Source organism: Numida meleagris, chromosome 13 (genome assembly GCF_002078875.1).
Source record: "Numida meleagris isolate 19003 breed g44 Domestic line chromosome 13, NumMel1.0, whole genome shotgun sequence".
NCBI lineage: Eukaryota > Metazoa > Chordata > Aves > Galliformes > Numididae > Numida > Numida meleagris.
The window spans coordinates 3040927-3068259 of NC_034421.1; the positions used below are offsets into that span (position 1 = coordinate 3040927).

Sequence of the window (27333 nt, forward strand, 5' to 3'; positions counted from 1 at the left end):
GTGCACGAATCATGGATTTTGGCTGGGCTTATACAGCCTGTGCTGAAGTATTACTGCTTCCCAAGCATGCTCGAAAAGTTCTTGATCAAGTATTTCCCTAGATGTGTTTCCATCGACCTTCCAAGTGCAGTGCAGGAAGAATGCAGGAATGGGAGCTGCAAGCCCATGGACCTGCCCCAATTCAGCTGCCAGCAGCTGCAGGAGCACAGGCAGTACAACTCTCATCTTCTGTACTGCTTTACTTAGGCTCTCTGGGTGGGACAAAAGGATAATTCAGTGGTGTTAAGTTAAAGTGCCTCAAATGCCACAGAGGATGCCCTGCTCAGAAGTACTCTGGCCTTAATCCAATTTAGCTTAATCCCCAGGCAAGGACAGAAACTCTTTAATGGTTAGAGAACTCCATGCCCCTTTACTTCTGAGTGAGAGCATCCATGCAGGGTGAGATAATGCTGGCCATCCAATTACCTTTGGTTAATTCAGCCCCACCTTCCAGAGCTGCTCATAAAGACGATGTACAAGGAAAGTACTTCCTTTACTTCAGGTGTCCCCCCAAAAACTGCACCTTACTTTATCAAGGGGTACAAACCAGTCTTGGGAAACATCACATACCAGTCTGTTCACTAAGACACTGCTGTACAAGACCAGCTGCTGGGGGACGTAAACAATCTTTCCTGACCACCCATCTTCCCATTCCTATCCAATTTATCACTGAGCAATTAACTCAGCCCTTCCTTGGATTGTTACAACCTTTTTCCCATCATCTCAGCAGGGTCTGGTCCCTTGATTAATTGAGTAATCAGCCTCTGAAATCAGGAGGTTAATTGGTGGCTCTGACCTCAATATTCTCACAGTCTTCATTCAGCTTTGCATTCCAAAGATGCAACTGTTAAGGATGAAATCCTATACACGGAAGTAAAATTCAGTGGCCACATTACAGCGGTAAATAATGTTTCACCACTGTCAGAGATGGCACTGCTTTTAATATATCTCATGTCCAACACTGATATTTTTTTCCTAATAAACAGAGCCCAGCCTTGGAAAAGTAAATCTGCCTTTTTGTGCCATATCCTGAAGGCTGCTTTTCCTGATTTTATAACCTTGGGGGTGGATGGTTCCCTAACTCGCCTTAACTCATTGAACTGCTTTCGTTATTGATGGAGAGTTAGTGCCTTTTCCACTGTTTTGTCTCCAATTTGGTACCTTTAACGGCCACCAGGAACACCCCCACCACCTGCTGGGTTCAGCCTTACCACCCACCCCAGGGTGAAAAAAGACGTATTTTAAGATCAGCCTCTTCTGCAAGAAGCCCTGAGCTTTCCAATGGAGCTGCAGGGCTCACCACCTCCAGTCCCTGCAGGCTGCCCTGGCCTCCCCGCGTCCTCCTGGCTCCCGTTCCAGCTCCTGCAGCAGTTCTGGTGCCTCACCGCATCAGCTGTCCTGGCTGGAAGAATCCATCTGCACGAAGAAACGCCACCTCCCCGCTAGAGACGCGTCGTGTCAGCTACTGGCACAAGGCGCTGAGCTCCGTGACTGCTAATGTAGACGCAGCTGAATGCGCCAGCATCAGTCAGGGACAAGAAGAAGCCCTGTCATCTGCCCAGTAGCTCCATCAGCAATTCCCAGCAGTGTTTCTTTAGCCAAGCAGCTCGGGGATGGGCAGAAGTAAAGAAGCAGGCACAGGGACACGATAGGAATGCTTCTACTCGCAGCTGCCCTCGGTGCAAGCCCACTGAGCCATGACTGTGAAGAGGTGGCTCTTCCTTTACGCCCAGTTAAACTGGAGTCATCAATAGCTCAGCTATAGCAACTGCTGAGGCTTACCCTCATGCAGCATTTCTTTCACCCAGGGTAATATTTCAGCAAGGGGCTACTTCCAACTACTTCCAAACAAACTGAGGACAGCCCCCAGGGCTGAGACCAACTCCCTGCTTCCCTTTTTGGACATTGCTGACACCACCACCACAAAGCTGGGCTGCGAGGACTCACAGAACAGCAAGCTGATAGGAAGGTAGACTGAGACTTGAGAAACACAGGATGAAGGCCTGCTGCTGAAACCAAGCCACACAAATCCATCTGTGGCACACCTGGGTAATTTTCAAGGCTTCCCACTGTGCTCCTACAGGAGACAGCATTCCTGCAGGCTCTGCACCACAGCAGCCAGACCCAGGCAAACCTCTCAGACACTGTGGGGATGCCTGAGATGGCACTGGGCATCGCTTTTTAGGCACAGGCTTCCCATGCAGCCTCTGCTGAGGCTCTATGCAGGGATTGCTCTGGCACTGCAGATTCCCAGAGGCCAGAGCTGTACAAGTAGCACATGGACAGACCCGGCTACACAAACTCACTTTCTAACATCTCCCCCTTCACATGAAGTCACTAAGCTGTATGCAGCTCATTGTTATCTCTGCTTCCGAATGCAGAGATGCGATGGGGCTCATTCTTAAGCCTCACCTAATACCAGTAATTCCGGCCAAAGTTCTAGCATGGTCAGGAAAAATTGTTTTAAAAGTCATAATTTGCACAGAGTGCAATTCAGCTTATTTCAGAGAAATGCTTCAAGCACAGCTGTAAAGGTGACTGAGCAGAGGAAGATCCTTTCAGGACAGGTCGAGGTGCATTAATAGAGCAGTTTCTGATGACAACGTTACTTTCCACCCACTCTACCACCCACAGAACATCGAACATTTCAATCCTTTAAGATCTTTCACAACATCTAGAGAATTAGGTTTAATTACATCTTTAAAAGACAGTGTTTGAAAACTCAAATGTCTGTGTTTAGAGCACTCATTGGAGCTTCCATGTTCAACATCGTTATGCTCACAAGGAACAGATGAGAGACGCAGGTGTGCTCTGCAGAAACTGGGGATGGGGAAAGTTGCACCATAAATATCCCAAAGCATCCATCCCAGAAGTGTTACTGAAGCAAAGAAGGACTCAGAAAACACACAAAGGTTTGCCAGGTTATGCCCTGGTCAGAGATAGTGCCTGGTACTTTGCCCAGTGCCAGACAAAAAGAGGAGAACAAAGACAAAGGGAAAATATCTAGAAGTTGCTCTGCCTGGTCTCCTTGGTATTCAGGCCACACGTCTGTATTAAATGTTGCCCATCATGAAGAGTTTGATGGCAAAGAAAATTCTCACTGAAAAAATCATTAATCTGTTACAAAATTAATATTGCCAAATGATTAGCTTCCTCCTAATGATGCTACTTCTTGAAACCACCTTGTATTTTCACACACTTATATTGACTTTAATGAATAATTCAAACAATTTTTGATAAATAAATAAAATATGAGTTGGGCTTTTTTGGTCTCTCGGATTGGAAATGTCACTCCTTTTTATTCCATTGCTTTTACACTCCTTACATCTGACAATGCTCACAGCTGCCTGGAAATACCACAACTTTGGCTCCTGCTCTCAGTTCAGCTGGGTCAATCAATAGCAACAGCAGTCTCCACACCAAAGAGGACCAAATCCACGCTTAACCTTTTCCCTGGGGAAAGAGGTAAAACACTGCAGATCCCAGCATGCCACAAGTGCCATGGAATTAGATGTATCACTTGACTTTGCGGGGAAAACATAAATTGGTTCTGCCCATCCTCCAAGACACCCCAAGCCATACAGTTGCATTAATTCACTTGTGATCCCAGCTAATATCTCTTGGTCCCAGAAAGGCCCGTTCCGGGCCCTTTACCTTACTAAGGGAAGGTAACCTGTATCTAGGGGTCAGCCACTCACTCACTCACAATGTACTGGATAAAATACTCCGCACCACACTGATTCCTACCCATCCTGTCCCTGCCAGAGTGCTTCAGACAGGTGGTACCCAGCATTGCCATGTGGCCCACCCATCACCACCCCACTGCACCTCTCCAGTTCCTTAATTGCACCCTATGGCAGGTCTGTGCTTCCCAGCCACCTCGCTGGAGCTCAAGCACTGCCCTCCTGCACACGAAACCCATCGAGCCATTCCCCATTCCAACCCTGCGCTGAAACGTCCTCCAGCTTTAGTTTATGACCGACATCACCCGAAAAGAGTTCTGTGATACTCCGTGAAGGACGCAATATAAAAATAAATTGTATTGTATTCAATAAAGGCTTATAGAAGAGGGGCTGAGCGTTTTCTGGCGGAGGCAAGTTTATGACCATCGCTCTCTAGAAATAAACCTCACTGCTGGATTTTATAGGGGTGCTTCACATGCCAGGCAGTGAGGCCATGCTGCTACTGGCACCGCAGCCCCCACGGTCCAGCAGGCTCAAGCTGCATTCCGGAAAAACTTGCAGTTTGTGACATTACAACCACGAATTATAACTTTTCTTTAAGGCAAAACCAATTTTCTATTCAACAGACTGCACTGGCTGTTCAATTTTTTACCGAAGTGGTATTTATTTGATCAGTGAACATGGGTTTATTTTTACACTGTGTATGTACCATATGGCTCAACGCATCTACCAGTCCCCTCCTCCAGCCACCAGCTTCTCCCTTTCAGAAATGTGGGGAAGAGCTTCCAAAGGCAGCATGGTACCAACACATCTCTGCCACCATAGCCCTTGTATTGATCAAGAACACTTCACTAAGAAAAATTCTCCATTTATCCTTCAGTAAAGATGGATTTCTGAAGATCCTACTTCAGACATATCCCATCTATCCATACAAGGCACGCTTCTTGGAAAGAAGTCCACGATTAACCTTTCTCCCCAGATTATCTGCACAAAGTGGCAGAGGGCATCAGAAATTGGGTTAGGTTGAAAGAAGCAGGGCACAGAGAGTAGAGATAAGCAGCTATGGAAGAGGGTGAACTTCCTTTTGTAGTACCTATACATACACATAACATACTTTAGCATTGAGTAAAGGGTTTGTTGTTGCTTGTAGTTTTTCCTTTTCTTCTCCTGACAAAGCGAGATTACAATGCAAGGTTGCATGACTGATGAGCACACCTGAAGTTGACCTACCTACAGGATTCAGCCCAGGCAGAGGAACCACAGGGAGCAGAAGGCTGCCCTGGAGAAAATCCTAGCACAGGTTCTGCTCGAAGTTCCTCTGCCCTTCCTTTTCCCTTCTTGGGGGAGATGTTTTGGAGTCGGGAAGGCAAGAAGCAAGCTGGCTCCGGACACCCAGCTCAGCTCATCAGTCACCCCTGCAGTGTGTCCACGCTGCACTTGGTGAAGACAGTGCAACGTAGCGTAAAGAGACCCTGGGTAGCTTTAAAATTGCTGGTTTAAATAATGTGAACAGCATTCATGCTGCAATACAGAACTACTTGGGGATGGCAACGTTCACCCCCGATGCAGCTAAATTAACCTCAGGAGAGCTGTTTAGTACCCAAGGTGAATTTCACCAATTAGGATGATATGGCACAAACATCTTGGGAGTCAGAAACATCACACTGAGCATAAATTGTGAACCAACCAGGAAGACATCTCCCCCCACCCCTCCCCAAATGATGATAAAGTCTTCCAGCCACATTTCCCTTCCATATGGCAATTAAAGCCCAACAGCACTTCCCAGAACAAAGCAATGTCAGCTGGAGCTAGTCATTAACTTCAGATGCAAAAAATTGCCTCACCTTAAAAATACAAATACATTACACCACTTAAGTTTACAGGAGAACAGCTATTCTCTGCTTCTGGAGCAAGCCAGCAGGTAGCAGGCCTGTTTTCCTGGTAATCGGTTTTGGAAGCATCAAAGAAAAAGTCACAGGGACTTTTTGTGGGCTATAGTTCAGGGATGGCTGGCAGCAAGAACAGGGTCTTAACTTGTGTTGCTTGGTAAAGGAACAAGAATCGCTTCACTTGGCTGTTCCCACGAAAAAGAGTAGCTTTGAAACTGCTCAAGTGCCTAATGTAAGAATTAATCCTAGGAGCTATATAATTAACATATATAATTCACACTTAATTACACAGGGTGGTCTGCAGAAGCATCTAACAGACAAGTTTATCCCTGTCTGACCACCTCCCCTGCACACTGCCCATTACTTTGTTTCCATTGCACGACTGTTACCGCTACCCCAAAACGCTGGATGCTATTTAAACCTCTGAACAGCATCAAACATCTGTTATTAAAACAAACACGGGAAAACAGATCCAGAAATATTTGTTTCTTCCTTCTCAAAGCAAAGACATTTTGCAGGAGTTGCGCTCTTTCAAATTGCCACGTGGACAACGTTCAATCACGCATTAGAGAGCACTTTGCAGGTTATCATCCAGCAGCGTCCACCAGGGCTAAGACAGGAGCTTTTCACTGCTGGCAAGAGATTTCAAGCTTCTGTAGAAGCACCGCCCTTTTGCTCTGACTCCAGGAGTTTCCCATGTCCAAATTCTGATGCTGAAACTCATGGAAATGCTCTCTCAGCTCAGTGACAGTGCCCAAGGCAGTTACTGACTCTATCTTGTTTCCCCCTATCCCTCGAGTTGCTAAGCCTGTACTCACAACACAAATATCCCAGCTTTACAGGCAGTTAGATCTAAAGACAGAATGAATAGACACTGGAAGAGATTCTTAACAATTTCTGAAGTAGCTTTTCAACAATATGCAGGGTAAGACAGTCCAAGATGGGACAGGCACGATCCAGGCGTTCTCCAGTTCTGACTTGAGATGCACAGATTGAGCTGTAAACCCTCGTAGATTCCCTGATTGTTTTGAGAGTGGCTGTAAATCAGCACGCTCTGCTCTGTCGGACTAAGTCCCTTCCTACCCATGAGCTGCCTCTCCTCTTGACAGACATTATACACCATTACAGCTCCAAAGCCTCACAACGGTAGGAGACAAAGCCCAGTGCCTCCAGCCCCTAGGTAAGGCAGCTTTGCTGAAAGGTCAGCCTGCCATTTCATCTGTTTGCACGGCCCAGGCTAATGGAAACGCTTCCGCTGTGAGCAGCACGCGGGCAGGCTGGAGGGCTGCGAGGAAAAACGCACACCATTTTACCTGGTCAGCAGGGATGCAAATACAACTGCACTGCAACAGATAAAGGCAAAGCTCTGCAGCAGGCCACCTTATTTGTGTTTTTAATGGGAAAAGATTGTGGAGTTTGTTTTATGTCTTTTGTTGCAAAGGAAACTAAGCTCTAAAAAGCCTCCGCTCACTCCTATTCAACCCTTTTTTTTTTTTTTTTTCCCCCATTTATTCCCTTAATAGTGTTTTGAAATGTTGGCATTGCAAACATATTGCTCTTGGCCTGAAAGCACTCTTGATGCCAACTATTCAAACTTTCCCCAGGCCCTTTTCTTTCTGCTCTTTGTGCTCCTGCAGCAGGCCCCAAAGGCTCTTACTCTACTTCAGACTCACACCAGATGTGCCCTGGACCTCCCCCCACAGGACAGCAGGTTCTGCCCTATCTTTATTGGTATATTTTTCTTGTTCTACTTCATTTTCTGATGTCTACTTTATGAAAACAATCTTTTAAAGATGATCTCGCACAAAACGCTGGTTCAGCACGGAGAAGCAGAACAGCAACAGGAAAAAGGGGCTTTCAAATATCAAAGCTGCAGGAATGTGACACAGACATAAGGACAAGCAATCTTTTTTCCCTGGAGCATGAAAGATGTTTGGAAACAGAGCCATCTCCTGGATAACCAGGCTTTCAGTCACATTCTTCCAGCCTCTGGAGCTCATATTTCCATTGCAAAAGCTTTCAATGTTATTATAGAGAGGGAGGGTTATTTCCCCTAAGCCTGTGCTGATGCTCTTGAGCAAGAGACAAAGACTTGAAGTCTCCAAGCAATCCCCACAAACTGTCCCAAGGCTGGCAAGACCACCAAAGTCATCTCCCAGCAAGAAGCAAGCAAAGGTAACATCTTCTCAGTGCCAAGTCTTGCTACCCAATTCTGAATTATTCATCACATGCTAACTTCCAAACCAGTTCAGTTTTAAATTTTTAAATATTTAATAATTGGGTATTAAATATTCATGCAATTTTATTAGAAATTTTGGAAGATGGGCACTAAGGCTGTAATTGTTAAGTTCATCATTGGGACTGACCAGCTTTTCAGAGAGACTTTCTAGCTTCCTAGAGAGGGAAGGAGGAAGACAAAAGGCAGAACAAGCATGCATGGACCTCTCCGACTCTAAATCACCAGACAACACAGTTATCTGTGCTATTTGCCTTCCAAAAAAAAACACATCTCTTTAGGAAGAAGCTGAGAAATCTACACTGCATGCTAGAAAGTCTTCAGCAGCAGAGTCTTAAGAGTTTTGTTCAGGTGTTAAAGAGAAAGCCATCTGTCTGGGTTTAGTGTATCTGACCTGAAAAGGGACAGCTGAGCAGCCTCTGTCTACAACAGCAACAGAAAGACAGTGGTCTCTCTTATGACTCAGAGCAGATGTAGGGAAAGCTCAGCGTAGAATCAACCTGAAATGAGGCAGATTCCTCCCTTTTTTCTGACAACTACTGAGAGGAAATGATGGGATGTACAGCTTCCCCTGAGCTGGTCTGACAACTTGGATTCATTAAATATCCATGCCTGCTCCTCTGTGTGCAGCTCCGACCCCCTCCTCTGTAACAGATGACATCTCCTTAACCCTGATCCATGCTGAGCAAGCACCCATGTTCCTGTCCTCTGTATTACGAGCACACATTCCACACTGCACCAGGAACTGCATGGTTTACACAAAAGATGACATGTAAGCCCTGGAATTATATGCAAACGAATGGTTCTGTTCCTCGCTCCTCACCATTACAGCTCTGACTTTCCAACAACTGCATGGGGTAATTTCTGCACCAGCTTTCAAACAAAGGGCAACTCTGTGCCATCAACATCTCGCTGTAGCAAGCAGTTCGTCACCTTTCCCAAAAATGATCTGACAAGACACCAGCAACTATTCCCAAGGAGATCATTGGGTGGCTATGTCCCAGCACAGCAGCTGGAGGGTAAAGTGACATAATATTCCAGTGGGAACGCTCCTTTTTCATGTCAAGAGGACAGGAAACATTCAGAAATGAACAAAACTGGGAACAAACAAAACTAGAGGAAGAACCAGTCATGTTCCCTTCCATTTTCTTCATCTCTGTGTATCAACATTAGGAGCACACCTCTAGAAGAAAACTAAACGCTCCTGATTGTGACACGAGGTGACAGGACATTAACTTTGGAGACTTATCTTGGGAAGGAGCTTGTAAAAAAAGATCCTGAGGAAGAATGACTCGAGCACCAATTCCAACTGCAAAAATCCAGCTGATATCTTCATCTTGCATGTTTGGGTGTTCCAGCATTGAAGCGTGGAGGGCTGAACATCCGCAAGAAAGACAAGTTCTCTCTTCCTGAGGCTGCTGTGCAATTCCTCATTGCACCTTATCATAGCACCCAAGGAACCAGCACTGTTTGGCTCATGCTCACAAGTGAAGTGGGGCAAGGAGCAGAAGCTCTACCTAGCTTCAAGTAACCAACTATTAAATACTCAAAGCTATTTCAGGACAGGTCATTTCTAGCTACATGCCAAAGAAACTAAAACACAAAAACCTATCAGTCTGCCCCCAGAGATAAAAGCAGAGAAAAAAATCCTTACTAAGCGAAATCCTTCTGGTAGTACTGACCCAGCTTGTTATCTTCACCTCTATGAAAAAGTGCTTTTTGTCAGTATGATGCAAGCATCCTCTGAACTTCAACATTTGTGTTCAAATATCTGCTCTTTAGAACCAGACAAGCACAAGAAAATCTGGGTAAGTCTCCTGTTTGTGATGATGGGAAAGAAAGAGTTATTGCTGCACTTTTAGGATATATATCATCAAGTTTGATCCCTTCAAACAGCCTACAAATGCTTTTAAAAAATGATGAGCTCTGCCTGTTTTAAGTCTGAGAAACATCTGCACAGCACATAATGGTTCAAAACAGAGCCCTTTCATGTTTGTTTCTTCATCACGTTTTCAGAAAGCTTCCCCACGTCATCTAGAAGGTGCAGTCCGGAGTCAGACACTACAGTGCTGCCATCCATTCATGCAATGCCTTCTGCCAGCACAGGGCAACAGAGCTAACGTGTAGCAGAACCCAGCCAGCAGACAGAACCCATCCACAAGGAGGCAAGGACGTGCAATGACGCTGCAGTTAATCCTAAGGGCCATTCAGAATATAAGAGAGCAGGAGGATTTTCAGAGAGTGAAAGTAGAGATTTCGGGACTGCGTGGAGCACTCAAATGTAAACGTAGGAATGGGAAAACAGAGGTGGAAACACGTTGTCAGCCCACAGCCACCCATGAGATTGTACGGCCCTAGCACGTGCTCTGAGTGTTCCTAGAGCCCTGTCCAAATGCAGAGGAGAGGACTGAGCGAATACAGCAGCCAGCCAAACCACGAAGCAGGCTTTGGTTCTTAATGAACTGAGGGATTTGAGTGGAGGAACAAACAGGAGCGGGGACTGATTCCACACTTAGCTCTTCATATCATCAGCAAGGTGGGCAAGGCCACCTGGGAAGACTTCAACTCACAACAAAACGCTCATGGACAGATCTAATGAGACAGAAGCCTTCACTTTTTTCTTCAGAAAGAGATATTTTAATGGCCTATAGCTCTTCTGCAGCAGCAGGGAAAAACAAACGAAAAATGACAGCTTTCTGCTACAGTGCAGAAGGCTCAGCATCTCTTCCTTCAAAGGAAGAGCACTGAAGAGGGACTCTATAGCTTGAGAGTTTAAATTAGAGCTTTTGGCACAATTTTGACTGAATATAAGAATAAAATGCTCTGATGAAGGGGCTTTGGGTGGAGAAAAGGGGTGAGGGAAGTAGAAACATCTTAATGAAAATCTCATTTAGCAGGTGTGTTGGTGTTTTTTTTTTTTTTTTTTTTTTTGAGTTGCTTATAAATTCCACTGAAGTCACCAATTCTGGAGAGATGACAAACTCCTGGGATAAAGGCTGGAAAATCCTGGTAGTCGTGTCACATTTAGCAAGTCAAAGATATGTTTGTATAAGGCTGTAGAGGGCTAAATCCATTTTACATGCTGTATGTATTATTAATTTCTGACAGTGGGCTTAGAAAAACCTAATTCGCTGGAATACGAGCTCCCTTTGAGCGGAGGGAAGCCTTTTCAAAACTCATCTTTTATTGACTGAGTCATTTTTGAGTCAATCTGTCTGCTTTCGGCAAGACAAGAGTTTTAAATCTTCTCTCTTTTTCTCCTCCTTTTTGAGTCGTGGCAAGTCTATTAAAACCTGCTAATGTATGCAGCAAGGCCTCTGATTTGAAATGTAATGAATTCTTCAGATAGTGGCAGATTAGGGGGAGAAGATGATAGAAACAGCCAGAGACGCCAAAAAAAGAACTCTCCAGAAAAAGAGGAGGAGAAGGGTGAGAAGGAAAGAGAAAGATTAACCCTTTTTATCCAGAAGAAGGGAATCTTTAAGCCCCATGAATAGAATCAGTTAAAAAAGCAGAACTGGAAGAGGCAGAACATCTTCAGGCATGCCCGGGGCTGAATGAGACAAAGAATAAATGAATCCTTCCTCCTCGACTCTCTTGTAAGATTAGGTAATTCCCTAAGTGAAAAATGAATAACTTAGAGGAAATTAGCTCCATCCATATAAATAAGCCTTCATATTCCAAACTCGTCACCCAGAGCTTCCCAGGCGAATGCCCTGAAACATTTCTGCTGTTGTGTAACAGATGGTTTCCTCCTCCCCCTCCTTGGTTTGGTTCCAGCCGCAGTATCTTTCAGGTGATCTTGTTTTAGCACAGAAATGAGCATTTTGGTGTAAATCGTAAATCCCCTTAGCGAAACGACGCTTGGCAGTTTCATTGTATTTGGCATCTTTGAAGCGCTGGACAAACATTACACAGTTACACAAATGAGAGATTAGCGCCGTCTCCGTTTTACAGATAGAGGAGCTAAGGAAAAGAGAAGTCAAGGATGTTCCTTAATTTGACAGCGCTGATGTGGTGACAGCCCGGGCTGAGAACGCAGAATCTGCTGAATCACAGCGCAGAGCTGTCCTGTTAGCAGCGCAGTTCATAGCTCAGCCTCAGATGCGATGGCTTGAAAGAACTAAGCTCTACAGCCAAGTGCTAAGGAAACAGAACCTTAAGAGAGAGAAAATGAGAAAAACAGTCTGATGAAGCACAGCTGACCCAGTGGGTTCTGATTAAAATTATGCTCAGCGTAAGTGATGCAGGTGAATAAATACAGGAGACTGAGGAAACTGTCAGCCTAATGGCCCTTCACTAATGAAAGGTAGTGAAACGTTGAGAAATCCCAAATAACAGAAGCAGAACTCTTCAGCTGAAGATGCAGCAGAGGTATCTAAGTCCACGTCCTGAAGGAGAAACTGTCTTTCCCCATGCATTCAGGCCTCTATCACACACGTCAAACCACAAAAAGGAAAAAGAAGTTTAAAGAAGTGCAAAGTTAGCTCGAAAGCTGCTGGAGGCACAGGGAGAGTGGAAGGTGAGCACGAGCTGGAAAAGCAACAGCAGGAAACCTTTCCAGCAGGTCACAGGACACGGGTAAAGGCGTTACCTGGGAGGCCAGCAGGCTCTGGGGTCAGCCTGGCTTTTCAGACTGCTGCCAGCAATTGCCTGCCCTTGTGGGAAGAACTATTTTCTCCACCACAGAGGATAACAGCATCTGTACGTCTGTCCCCACAGTCTCCTAAACTCTACCAATTCCTCAATGCGATTCTCCCCAGCTGAGAAACTGCCTTCCCCTGTTCGCTTCACAGCCCTGATGTCAGGAGCCACAGAAGTCACAGATGGGAACTTTTACAGCTCCACACATTAGCACTTTCAGAAAGCAGCAGCTACGGTTGCTTTTATATATGCAGACCAATCCTGACCCCTAGCTCGGTCCCAACCCTCTGATCCACTGGCTGGCACTCACCCTCTGAATCAGTAACAAAGCACAGGTCACGGCAGGGAGCAGACTCTGCAGCAGATAAACCATTAGTCAGAGGAGAAAAGAAACCTAGGCCTGGGCCAATACAGAGGAGACAAGCCTTTGCCTGGCAGGGCATTTTGACTCAGGGATGGGGTCAAGAGCTAGGACTGTGGTATCAGCTCCTGTACAAAGGGTGCTCTGGGTCCCGCGTTCTGCTCACTTCTTGCCTTCCTGCACTATCAGGTTAAAGACACTTCTCACTTTCTGCCACAAAGACAGCTCCTATGTGGCACTAAACAGTTCTTCTGTATTTCATGCTAGCTGTGGATGCGTTTTAGTGATGGATGAAGCAATCCTTGTATATATTTCGTATAGCTGTGAAGTTTACAGAGCACTTTGGGAATCCCTTGAGAGGCTGACATGCTTATTGCAGAAACACCAACTGCTGGAGCAGGCTCAAAGGATAGCCACAATTTCTCTTTTTCAGCTGCAATCTGCATCCCCTCTGTACAGCTCTTGATCCCATTTTCCTGGCCTGTCTGCCCAAAAGATCCTCCTGGCTTCTCAGCACTGCTTGAACCCTTTCATCTCTAACTCCTGAGAGCTCTGAATCAAACAGAAGCCACGGTGCAGCACCCAGCCTTTTGGAAATAAGACCTGTGAAGAAACCACGATCCACGCTAGTTGGCCATCAAAGAGAATATTTTGGTACAGGAACAGAGTATACTAAATAAGCAGCCTTGATTCTCTGTACCCAGAGATCCACACACCACACCCAGGGAGCAAGCACACAAATCTGTTCCACTGCAGTCTTCCAAGAGAAGGGTTCAGAGCAGCTTTAGGTTTAGAGAAGATTCCACTCTTCCCTGCCATAAACTCTTCCCAGTGGGGTTGGTGGCACCGAGTGCCAGGGAGACCACGCTGCTGGCAGGAAGGGCACTGCAGCAAGATGCGTAGGAAAAACATATGTGGAGGGACAAGCGAGGAAAAAACGTCATGCATTAGAAGTTCTGCACATAGGAAGTGCAAGCAACAAAAAATAGATTCACCCAACTAGGCTAAATCAATGAATTAGTGCTGTGCTCGAAGAAAACGTTACCATTAGAGGCTGTGCTATTCAGTATCACACTCTACATTTGAGAAAAGTCTGCAAAAATCCTCGTGCATCATCCACAGCCTCATAGATTTTCTCTTTTCCTCTGAAGCTCTGTAAGGATTACCCATTAAGGTGCAGTGGCCAAGTCACATTCAATCTATTTTCTGTTAAAATAGGAAACAGCTTTGGTCTGCCCTGTCTTCCTCTGTCCACTTCCCTTCCTCTATCCACATCCAAAGCATTTAACTTTCCTTTTGAGCAGGCGCACAAGTCCTGAATACTGAGAGGACACCCAGGAGGATACCTAAATAACACACTTCCCTGCCCCAGTCTCACTTCTTCGGCACCAAATACGTTTGGAAGAACAAGAGTTCACTTAAAAGCCTACTCCTAAGCCAGTGACAATACAATTAACAATGACAGTCTGCACTTCCTGGTTCTGACCTGCCCACCATCTCATGTCCCCTTTTAAGACCAGGGACACTGCTAGGTGCGGCGGTCACAGCAGCACAGGTGAATTTCCACAGTGGTGGCAGAGCAGCTCGGTTCAACCGCACAGCACTGCTAACCCACCTGACCGCCCCGACCCGGCCACCCCAGCACCTGACAGAGCAGCACTGCTCAGCAGAAGTGCTTGGAGAGCTATGGGCAGCCAGGAGAGCCAGCACTGCACTGCGCAGACCTCCTCACCCACTCCTGGTGGGACACAGGGAGCAAATAAGAGCAAAAAGGAAAAAAAAAAAAAGCAAAGAAATACCTTTGCAGGAAGGTCAAGCGCAAAACTACAGGCAACTAAATGCATTCACCACATTGGGTTTTTATGGAAACATCTTTGCTTATTTTAAAACCACAGAAGATGGAAACAGTAAACATCTGTTCACTCAGCCAAGCTCTCTCCCACAATGTTTTGTTGTAGATATTTTCCTGTAATGTTTGCAACTAAAACACGGCAGAATTGTGCCAAGGCTTCTAAAACAGTGAAACAGATTACAGTTATTACAAAAAAAACAGTAAGTTAATAACGTAAACTCATTAAAACAAGCTCACAAGACCCCTAGCATCGCTCTAAAACATCCCAAAACAGAACATGAAAATACTTGGAAAGCATTTTTCCAGTATAACTAAAATGACCTCTGTCAGCACCAGAGCCACTGAAATACATTGTTCCTTTGGACGCTGCAATCTTCCTTCCAGGCAGCCACGAGCACGTTACAACAGGCAAGGGCTTTGGCTCATAGGCATCATCCAACTGTTGCATCCAGAAGCTGGGAGCACAGAGTGGCTGCTGTGCTCCAAGAACTACTCATCCGATGCTCTGTGCGTTTTATTTATTTGTATGAAGATTCCAAAACAAAGGTCAGTTACAGCTTAGCAGGAATTACAAAGGACCTGTGTCACTGGACTTGTGATTTAGATGCCAACAGAAATACACGGGCTGCGCTAAGGTAAAGCAATAAACCAGAGTCTGCATTATTTGGGGCTGCTCAGAGTAGGAAAAATTAATTAATAAAAACCTCTTCTGCTTTTCTCTAAGTTTTTTTTAGACAGCTTAAGAAAAAAGTCAATTAATCATAACTTTGTCAACAAGGAAGTTCTACAGCAGTATTTAGAAATGTCTGAAATTGTTTCAGGAGCCCCATTGATTTGAATTAGGCAGCTGCGTAATCACAGGGGCTGCAATTTTAATGAACATTTCAACAGGAAGCATAGAGCTGATTATATATATCAAAACAGGAAAGATCCAAAAAAGCTGCAGCTCTTGTTTTTTTTTGCTGTTGTTGCTGTTTTATTACCTTAGTACATATAGTCAAACCAATTCCCCAAATAACACAGAGTTTACCTGACCACCCCCCTTTGGCTGCAGCTCCTTACGCCCCTGGCTGCAACTCATCTTCCCGTCTCCAGACACGTCGTTAGGCACAGCATTTCAAGAAATAATTAGCGATTCAATCAGATTTTACACTGGATCAAGTGACTGGAAACTTCAATGCTGCGCTGCAGTTTCCTCCAGCATACTTTAGGGCATGTTATATATACTTAATTAGCTAATGTTTATACAGTGCTTTGAAGAAATAGAGTACTATCCGAGGGCTAAGGCTTGTTTTCAGAAAGGAGCAGTATTGAGATGGCACGGAGTGAGAGCAAAGCCCTGAGGAGCTGAACACACCTTGCTCTCAGAAAGGTTTGGGACATCTGACGAAAAATAAATACATCAGCAGCTCCCAGCATTCAGGCATTACGAACGAAATAGAAGTTGTAAAATGTGGGATGCTACAAAGGCACTGAAGTGTCAGAACAGTGACATAAGGACACCAACGTCAGAGCAGTGATAGCATCAGAGAGGCAGTGGAACCTGCAGAGAAGAACTTGGTGTATGCGTGAACTCAAGGCATTGATTACTATTTTAAGGTAATTAGCAAGATAAAGATTCAGACAGAGTTAAAGGCCTGGATGAAACAAAAATGAACGCATTTCAGTCCTGTGAAAACTCTTATCCATAAGAGCGGGAAGTGACGGAATAAAAGCCTACTGCTCCCAGTTATTAGGCAGCGAAGGAAGCAGGGCGCTTTTTGCTGAGGACGTGGATCTTTTTGGCTGCATGCTAAGCACTGCAGAACAGAAAGCAGTGTTCACCACAGAAGCCATCCCAACAGAAGCAGAGGATGGTGCATTGTCTTTGCCAGGCTGGGCTGGCGGCCAGACTTGATCTTAGCAGTCTTTCCCACCCTCAGTGATTCCAGGTGAGCAGTGCGTGCACTGAGCAGGACGCAGGGCATGAGCAGAACACAAGCTCCTCTGTCAGACACGATGAGGTCCCACACAAATGCTTGTGAAGAGCACCCGATGCAAACACAATCAAAGTAATCTGGAGATAAACTAAGAAAGGTGTCACTGAATCCATCGAGTATGGCAACAAGTGATGCTGCAACCAGCCACGCCAAGATGGTGAGCTCCAAAGAGTTCTGGGCAAGCGATGAGAACAAGTATGTGGGGAGCTTTAAAAATGATTGCAGAGAGCCCTGAGCTCCTGTGTTTGTTTTTTGTTGGTAGCGGTTTTGCTTAATTTGCCTATAACTAGGCTGCATGATTTCTTTGCAAGTCTAATTAGGCGGTTAATTGATGCTGGTGCCCTTTAGCATCTGGCATTTAAGATTAAGTAAATAATAGAGAAAAGTGCATGCAGCACCCAACAATAATTAAGCACAGAAAGGGTTTGCTCCCCTACCTTCCTCACTTTAATGTTATGCATAAATCTCAGAGGACAACTGTCTTTAATAGACAAAAATACCCTTGCACCATATGATGCTTGACAGCAGTGTCTTTTCTCTTAGAAGTGGTGGATTGTGGGCGTCTCTTTGACTGATCTTAACTCGTTGGTCTTATTTACACCATGCACTTCATGGAAGGAAGAGTTTCACTGTCCCCATTCCACTGCAGAGTACATTACGTGGACCTTTGCAAGGATTAGCTTGTGAATCCATGAGTGTGAAAGCTGTGATCACGCATTAGAGGTTTCTGCCCAAATGTCATGGAACTGCTCCTTCCTGATGACCTATTCTGTGCTAATCATTCATTTCCTCTCCCCTCTGCCTGCAGCTTATGGGAACACTTTCTCGTTAGCTTTTTACAAGCCTGGGTTATGGTAAGTAAAATAAGGCTGCATAAGAAAAGTCCTCTAGACAAAACTCCTGACAATTTATCTGCAGAGCGCTGCACAGACAGTTTGCAGTCCCACCACAAGCAGCAGCCCAGCTTCCTCAGAAGGCTACAGATTAAGGGCTGGACTTGAGCTATAAGACCTAACCAAGACTTGCACAAAGAAGCGTAAGAAGCTGTGCAACAGCTGATGCAGACACAGCCTCTGCTGCTGCCACGCCGAGCTCACTTTGGAGCACAGAGATCCAGCAGCTAACAGCAGTCACACTGCCTCTCCAACACAGCCCTGACTTAAACTCACCTGTGCTAACGAGAGTATGAGAGGGTTTCATTCTCCCAGAGCTGCCTGGCAGAAGCAATCGCTGCACAAAGATTACTGACACAGTATCTTTAGACTCCACAAGCAAGAAAAGACAGCGTGGAGGCTCATGCCCACCTCCCATGGGTGCCGCGAGTCTTAATTAGCATCTCTAGCATACTCAGAGACCTTTGGACAGAGGGTGCTACAGAAGTGGAAAATATTATCATCATTACGCCTGCTAACCACAAGTGCTGGAATTCAAGCCAGAGACTTCACAGCAGATGGCGGAGCCGCTAGCACGGCTGGCTGCAGCTATAATTTCTCTCATCACAGACTCTCCTCGTTGGAACAGGCTTCACCTCTTGATTTCTGAAGAGCAAAACAGAAGCCGCACTGACAAGTCTGCACTGTACTGGTCAGCATTGCTTGACACATTTAAGCCAGCCAGCGCTCCAATCGCTAAGAAAGTAAATCATCCAAGGGACTTTCTAATTAAAAAGAGCTTCGCTTTCACTGCAACGCTCCTCCAGCCTGTCACAGCCAGCCCTCCCCTGAATTCTGATCATTAGAGGGAAACAACAAAGAATTAGTCAGCTTTTGTTAAGTGTCAAACATTCCCACTCCAAACCATGCACAAAACAAGGAGAGACATTTTATAGCTCTCAGAGCAACTTTATACCTTTCTAAACACTATTTCTGTACCTCTGGCTAATTGCTCATTTGCCCTGATTTGATGGAGCTGCCTGGCTCGCGTTGCCTTTGTCAGAGGAGAACAGCAGTGTTTAACACGCTGCAATAAGTGGGATGTGAGTAGTGCTAATTTTTATCCTTATTTATTTCTGCCCGCGAGGTGAGCAGCCTGGGACTCTGAGCTACCTGAGATGTCACTAAGATGCCAACTGTTTTGAATCTGTTCCCAAGCCCTGCAAAAGCATCCTCACCATTTGGCCTAGGACATCACCTTGCAGAAGACAACCTCCCATCCATAGGAACACCTTGCTTAAAATCTTTCATTTCACCTAAATCTTCCCAGGGACCTAAGTACAGGGTAATACTCCCCTTCTGGTTTGTTTTTTTTTTTTATTCCTGTTTTGTGTTTTTTTCCCCAAGTCGTAAAATGTGAAGGATCCTACAGCAGAACGAAGTGCTCTGAAGAGTAATTTCCACCACCCCTTGTGACACCATGGGAGTCCAAATACATTCTGCAGGGAGCTTACAAATGCACTGGCACATTTCCATATACTGAGGACAGCACAGGCACATTATTATGGAAACAACCTGGCCAGGATTTATTTCAAATTATGGCTGCTTACGAAAGCACCTTCAGCATGCGCCTGTTATGCAGACGGAACCTCACCAGTTCTAACTTGCATTTCTTTTTACCTCTTTTACCTAACAAGACAGAAAGTTGCCCTAAGTTCTGCCTAGTTTCAGTGAAGCCGTGGCAATATGGCAGTCTGAAAGGGGAATCACGCGCAGCCGTCATTATCCGCCTATTCAGAAAACTCTTGCTGGATCTTTCAGATCTGCACGCTGCCTTTGATGCCACTAGCGGTGAGTTTTGATGACACATCTGCGGTCTCTAGTGAAGGAGGATGCTGCCGCTGCCTCTGGCCCTTCCTTGCAGAAGTCTCTGTTCTATTTAACTTAAATACTTCTGTTGCACATCTATAACGGTATCTGATCATCGCAGACGGTAACTTCACAGAGCTACGTACCTACCCAATAATCCACTACGCTATAATACTCCAACAGGATACATCAAGACTCTTCTATTCAATGAAGACTGAGACCTACTTAGCCAGCCAGTGAGGGAAAAGGCGAGCCAGAGTCGGGTTCCAACCAGCCTCCCCTCCATCTGACTTTCATCCATCGGGCTAAACTCTTATACATTAGAATGAATATGCTGTTCCCTAATGGAAGTTGGATTGATTTACTGCTCTCTAAGCACAGCTGAAGTCAGATCACCTGGCACTGCAACAGAGAAGACAGGGAAACACTGAAATAATGAGTGAAGACTGCATCGGCTGCTAGGTCTACATGAACCATACCGGGTAGCTTTAGTTTAGCCTAAATAATGGATTGCTGCCAGCTGCTGAGAAATCCCTGGTGGACAGGCACATCCTTCCCCTGAGATTTAAGCCTTGTTATGATTTAAACCCATGCCTCTGCTACCTTGGCACAAAACCACACCAAAGCCATGCAGAATGCCATCTACTTACTAAGCTGTGCCGCCCCAAGAGCTCATTACAGCAGTGCTCAGGACTCTGTACTGGGGAATCCCAAAGGGACTGCACAGTTTTGGCTTTTTTCTAAGTGAATGGAGAGGGGCTGAGGCCTTTCTGTTTTGGATCCTGCGCGTGCTGTAGCATGGAGCAGCCGCAGCTGTTAACAACAGACAAACTTGAGCTAAAGCATGCGACCTTGTAGAAGAGTCCCCAGGATGGGGTGATGCTTTGGACCCAGTTTCCCCTCTTGCTCATCCTCTGGACACCTCTGCTGGCAACCACTGTGAAGCTGCTTGGCATCAGCAATCCAGGCCAGCGTGTGTGAAGACCCCAAGAGAGGAGGTGCTTCCTCTCCTATTTACACTGTTATGTAGCACCATATTCAAAGGACTATCATAGCATTATCATACCGGGGTACCAACGTCAGCGCCATGATTAAGAGGGCAAAGTAATTACAAGAGTCTGCTTTTACACGCTGATTGCTTTCCAAATGAATGTTCTCCATTCCAGATAAACCCACTATGGATTAATCGTTTCCCACGTTGCCCGCTCCCTAGAACATATTTGATTAGAACAGCCAGATCAAAACTCTGCTTGACCATTTTCCAGCACTTCACCATTTTTCTTTCCTCATCAGGAAGAAAAGCGTATCCATTAGTTAACCTTTTCAAACACTTTCTTTTTGTAGTCTAATTCAAAGAGGATTATGGAAAAAAAAATCATCCGACTTGGCATGTGAATAGCTTTTTGTGAGTGCAGGGAACAAGCATTCATATATCAGCACATCAGCATGCATAGATAAGGGTAGCTGTATGTGTGCATGCTTATCTGAATGCAAGATCAGTACTGTGAAACCAGCACAAACACCAAGGACAGAATCCATATATCGATGTAATTCTTAGTGGTACCAGCGCACTTGTGCGAATCTGCAATTAAATAAAGCTTATTCCTTAAAAAGAAAACAAGAAGTTAAGGATATAATTCAAGGTCTGTTGAGATCAATGGAATTTTTTTTCTATTGCATTTGAATATAGCACTCTCCTTCCCATCACGTCTACTAGAATATTAGAAAAGAAATTACCTGGAGTTTGTTTGTGCTATTTTTAAGCAGACTAGGCCTCAGGCTCCGAGTCTGTTTCCAACACAGCAAAACCAAAGCTCTCCTTTCTTCAACAGCCAACATTTCATGTATCTTAAGGCATATTAGTTTCATCCCAAATGAAGTCATTGAAAATATTACATATACACGTGAGTGACAAATGAACTGATGCAGAAAACATAACTTTGAATCTCCTGACTTTTACGCAATTAGAATATCAACTTAATTGTTGGATCTGTGTAGCTTCTCTCATTTTAATATGTAAATCAGTCTCTATTACTCTATAGCTCAAAGAATGTGTTACTTGGCTTACTTGATTAGGCTGAGAATTGCTGGTCCTGCTGTCACTATGTTTACACTTTGGTGACAAGTTTGCACATCAAATTCACATAATGCAGTGTCATCATCTTACTCGTCAAATATAAACTTCTTAAATACAGCCATTGCTCCAGAATATTGAAACAGCCTTATTTTTACTTCATTTGCAGCCACTAAATAATCAGGGTAAGTGAAAACAAAAATCAAGAACACAACTGAAGATCAGCATTGCCTGGGGAAGATGGCTTCCCACAGAGACACAGGCAGGTAATCCAGACCTCATATACAGCTCTCCTCCAGCTTCTGAACGTCAGCTGCACATGATGCTCCTTTCAAGTGTGGAATGAGTAGAGGTGCTTTACTTCTCAGCATCTACACATCCACTTCACCTCATCGGGGATTCAATTTTGAGGAGTCCCTACTTATCCTGCAAAGACAGTCAAATTTCAGCTCCCAGCCAAGTATACCTAACTGGAAATTGAAATGAGGACTCCAGGGGTATAAAAAAAAAAAGCAAATTCAGTAATTTTTTTTTTCCCATTATGGATCTGCTATAACAAGACTACCACTATCCTGGATAGCACTGAGAGAATGCATACAAATATGTTCAGTGTTTTCCCCTTCCCAAACCCAGCAAGCATCCCCAACCAAAGGGACATTCACCTTGCCAGCACAAACCTTTCCAGGTTGCTCCTCAACACTCGTTACAAAGTTTCTCAGCCAGATTTCCAATACACTCTACTGCTCACAAAGGCATCAAGCTTTAATTTCCAGGAGAAACAATACACTGCCAAGATGCAAAGATCTGAGCTCTCCGCCCCTGGAGCGCTCCAGCAGGCTGGTTTTTCTCAAGTCAGGGAAATCGTGTCGGCCTGAATTTGAGACATCAGCACAAGCCTTTCTTCTCAATCTTGCTGATGAATGAAAGAGCATTTTCAATTGTGTACATCCACAGAGGCCTTATGGCACATCATCCCTAATCAAAAGCTGCTCCGTGATGCAAAGTGCTTCAAGAGGCAGCTCATATCACAACCCCACAGGATCCAAAGGGCAGCTGCAGATAATACCATGTTTTCTTCCCCTTGGGAGAACTGCTGGACTAGAGAAGTCAAGCAGGAGCATCCTGGCTCTCACCTGCTGGGCTGTGTAAGGACAGCCTGACTCCAGCAGCCAGGCAGGAAAACTCGAGCACCAAACTCTACCAAGACCCACAAGCTGAACAGCCTGTTGCCATGTCTCTTGAGGATGAAAATGCCATCAGCGTAGCAGGATACACACGAACTATGGCCAGGAAGGGTGTTATATGCAATGTGTCAGCATCCACATGGGACAAATTTAATGGTGTATTTATAGGGATTTGTGAAGAGGAAAGGGGTCAAAACACAGGAGGGAAAGGTCCTTATGCTGCTCACTGACTTCTCTCCTTGCCAAGGCTCTGGACTTCCCCAGGTAACAGCAGAGGAACACAGCTACATGAAAGGACATGCTTGGCAGCAGGAACAATTCACCCTTGCTTCTCCTTTGTGGTTCACTCAGCCACTGGTGGACAGGGAACCCAAACTTCAAGCCAGCAGGCATGAAAATATTGGTTTTATTGCTGATTCCGCTCTAAAGCCACATATAGTAAAGCCAGGAGGAGAAAGAGCATTGCCTGTCAAGCCCAGGATTCTCTAGGTATGCCCACACGCACTCTCGTGACATACATGGTCCCACAAGAGCCCTCTAGCCTCACCTCCTGCCTATTTGTAACTAGACATTAGCTGCCTCTACCTTCCCTGTCTGCCTCAGCAAAGGTGACCTCTTCTTTTTCAGATGTAACAGCATGACTTCACTGCACTGGTACTGAATTAAGAAAATGCATTCACTGAGGAAACAAGCAGCCCTCCCTCTCCCCAGCAGCATTTTATGGTAGTGCCACTCATTTCCACTACCACCAGATTCTGAGCTGGATCTGTAAGTTCAGAGAAACATCCCTTGGGAGCCTCTCCCCTCATATTGCCAAAGAAATCCAGGCAGATATTCTCATAGTTCAGTGATTCACTCTGGTCCTTTCATCACATATGCTTGGTTGCCTTTTCCATCTTCTCCTCCCTCCTAACTTACGTTACCATTTCTTTCTTGGTAAAGCAGTGGTTTTTTTTTCCCCCTGCTCTGGAGGGAGGGATCTGGTTCTAATAAATACTTTCACTCAGCTTCTACATAGTGCCTAGCAAGAGGGTAGAAGATGCTTTAAAACCAAAACAAAAACTCACATGGAACAGTGGAGCTGCATGGAGGGACTTTGCAGGTCCACAAGCTGCCTCTTACAAGAGCAGAGAACATAACGCCTCATGAACTCCATGCATAAACTCTATGGAAAAGAAGCAAGGAAGAGAACTGGCAGCTCTGCTGCTCTTTGTGAAGGCTTAGTGCAGGCTCTGCTGTAACCCTCGACTCACAGCAAGCCTCACACACTCAGCAGCTACACCAGAACCAAGTTACAGGACTGATCACTAACCTCTTGCCCCTGGACCACAGATGGAGACTTCAAGTCCCAGCAATGTTCCTCAGCACCTCTTGCCACAGCATCCCACACAGCTGCAGCATTCAGGCATGCTCGTGGCTTCACAGTGCCCAGGGGCATGCACTTCTCATTGCTGAACAGCTCATGGCATGCTGCCATCAGCAGGGCACACTGCTTTCAATATATCCAGTGCCGCATGACTTTCTATCTGTGTTATCTCTAAAAAGCTAGGAATCTATCTGGATGATAAATGCTATATACGATAAAAGCTTTTTTTTTTTTAAACCTAAGAACATTTCTTTCAGCCCCCTTGAGATGCTATACTCTCATTCAAGCCAGGAAAGCTGGTTCTTTATAGGCCCCTGCGCTGACTTGAGCAGCACACAGCCTTTGCCATCCACTGCTGAATGAGGACACATGGAGCCTTGAAGGTATCTGCCCCTTGTGGGTGGGCTGCCCAAATCCATTGACATAGTTGTAATGTAAAAGGGTTTTATAGACTCTGCCCATCAACTATGACAACACTGTCAATAACAAAGTGCAGGAGGGCTCAGCTTGGTTATAGCCTTTTAGGAAAACAGGTTTATTTAGCACACCCGCCTCATCATCTGTAGTGCTAGGCTTGGACAAAAGGATGTTAATGATATGGAAGGAAATCAAAGCAAGATCTATTTAAACAACCAGCTTATTCCCAGTTTTAATATACTACTCAGGTCCCAGGCTGGTCCAAATGTCTCACAGAAGAGAAACTAGCCCCATAAATGCAATAATAATAATAACCAGCTATGAGGTGAGGGTATTACCCCTGAGAGGCACCACTGCTCAGCACAAGGTCAGCACAGGAGGTGGGCAGGCTCTGAGCAGCTCCCAACTGCTGCTAATAACACTTGTCCTGTGTGCTTTGTGCATTAAAGCCATGCAGCGTTCGTGGTGTAGGCAGCAGTAGGGAATGACTTTTCTCCCCAACGAGATCATAGTCTGAAAGAACAGAACTTCATCAGCACAGCAAAACACTGGAGGCAAAGACAAGCTCCTTATGAGCTTCAGAGGACACTGGGATACGCAGAAAGCAATTACTTCTGTTGAAATACAAGCAAGGCACAAAGGCTAACATCCTGCTCTTACTAGAAGTTCCTTAACATTTGAAGACAGCAAACACCTTCACTTTGCATCTCTTTACAAAGAAGGCAATTCCTTCGGTAGGAAGCTGGAGGGGCCTTGACCTGTTACAACTGTAGAGACAAATGCCACCTAATGAACTCCCTCTGAGCTAGGAAGAGGCACTTCAGAGGTCTTTCGGGACTGAACAAGGGCTGCTGAGCAGCTTGCTGGACCAGCAAGATGCTGGGAGCTATCACTGCAAAGTGAATGCAGGTGCTACATTCACCCACCACCCATTAAGAACCCTTTGTCAGGTGGACTCAAGTCTCATTCGCAGGTGCAGCCCTCATCACACATGGATGTCCTACAGGAAGATGGTAGGAAGCACCAAGGCTCCCAAGCATCATCAGCTCAGCCAACAGTGGAAGGAGAACAGCAACTTTTCAATTCCATCTGCTCCTTTTTGTCACCTTCTGTACTCAGAAACACATTCATCAGAAGCACAAGCATGCTGGGACAGTGACAAATTTTACCATCTCTGGCTTGTCACTTTAGCAGGATTAGATTATTTTAGTATTAATTCATCACCCAATTTAATTCTAATTAATAACATTTTTACAAGGTGCTGACACGGCTGTGATGCTGGAGACAGCCACTGCTGAACATGCAATGTAGCATCTCTGTTCAGACTGAATATCTGCTTTGCAGTGAGATTCCCCTGTACCCATCAAGGAGCCCTTTTCCCTGCTTTACCAACTGAAAAAGAACATAGAAGCTGTTGAGACTGATGAACAGCTTTCGTTTTTGGTAGAATTATGGTTCAGGAAGATAGTTCACTTCCAAAATTCTCCACAGACAGATGAAATCAGGGTTGATTTCCTCATCTTCCTTTCTAGCAGGGGTGTCAGCCTGTCCCTCAACAGAAAGAATATTAAAAGCACTTTTCCTCTTATGGGGAGTGGCTGGGAGAAAGAAGGGAGCGCACAACCATACCTATAAGGACAGGAATCAATCATGAAAGCTAGTGGAAAATATGCATTGCTGCATTTTTCAGTCAGGAACAGGCTATTCATTCCTATCTTCGAGCATGCCACCTTTGAGATAAGATCACAAATGGAAACAATCAGCACTATTCTACCCATGCTCCACTCCAAGAGACAAGCCATCGCTTCCATCAGCTCCCCGCCAGCTGGTACTGCCACCTACCTATTTGCTTGCAGAACAAACTCCATCTCTAGCAACGCCAGGAAGAAAAAAAACAACAACCAAGAAGCCCACCAGGACCAAACAAGACAAAAAGAAAGTTACATCGAAACAGAACTGCCCTGGAGCAAAGCGGGAAATAAAGATGTGGATCAGGAGGAAAAACAGCAGAAGATGCAGCCTGAAATACAGAAAGGTAGAGGGGAAAAAAAGCATTAAGAGCACAGGAAAGAAATGTAGTACTGGAACAGATCCCAAATCTGGGCAGTGATTCTCTGCACCACCTTCCTAAAGCTGTTGCAATCTGCATCCCTGTTTCGGAGGCAGGAGGACTGAGAAACACTCCCAGCTGGCAGCCTGACCTTGGTGCACGCTGCTCTTACACAACCCAGACCCGCGGAGGCACCGGGAGAGAAACAAAACACCCATAAAGTCACAGCCCATTCCCTTAATGGGGCTGCCACAGATCTGCCCCATTAATACTGCACAAGCCCGCGTGCAATTTTTATACTTTGAAAAAGGACAGTAAGTTGTTATAGCTCGCATTGTCCAAACCTCTCCTTTGCAATAGCACTGGTGCCCATTTTAATAGAGACTATTACTGCATAAATGAGAAAAGGACCACTGAACTACGTGGCGAGTTGCCAGCTTGTGCTGCAGCCTCCAGTGGTTATGCTCAAAAAGATTTAAAGTCCAGCATAACCTTGATTTTTAATAGAGTCACATTTAATGAGCTTTAACGTCCACAGTAATAATTTCCTTATTACCTATCCAGGAGTTGGAACCACGATCAGAAAAAAACACGCTGCACTCTGGTCCAATGAATGAATTTAATAATGGCCAATACATTATTATCAAAACCATCAACATCACAGTCCTTAATGCCTTTTTTGGTTGATGTAATTATAATCCTTTGTACCTGAAGTGCAATTGTTGCAGTTCACATAAGCGTGCTGAGCAGAGCAAACCTGACTGGCTGCAGGCCACCCAAATTCCTCACCTGTGCCAGCAAGCTATTCAGGGTGTGCA

At 45.2% G+C, this 27333-nt stretch overlaps 1 protein-coding gene across 14 annotated transcripts in view; it reads right to left on the reverse strand.

Moving 5' to 3' along the window:
* Positions 1 to 27333, reverse strand: part of MAD1L1 (MAD1 mitotic arrest deficient like 1) — a 380749-nt gene that overhangs the window by 139282 nt on the left and 214134 nt on the right. The window contains exon 17 of one of the 14 annotated variants that reach the window (XM_021412114.1): positions 10756 to 12005. The exons of the other annotated variants lie outside the window; for them this stretch is intronic. Coding sequence (XP_021267789.1) covers positions 11971 to 12005 — 35 coding nt within the window. The 3' untranslated portion in view covers positions 10756 to 11970. Of the gene's footprint in view, positions 1 to 10755; positions 12006 to 27333 lie in introns of those variants that run through there. 14 annotated transcript variants of the gene reach the window in all.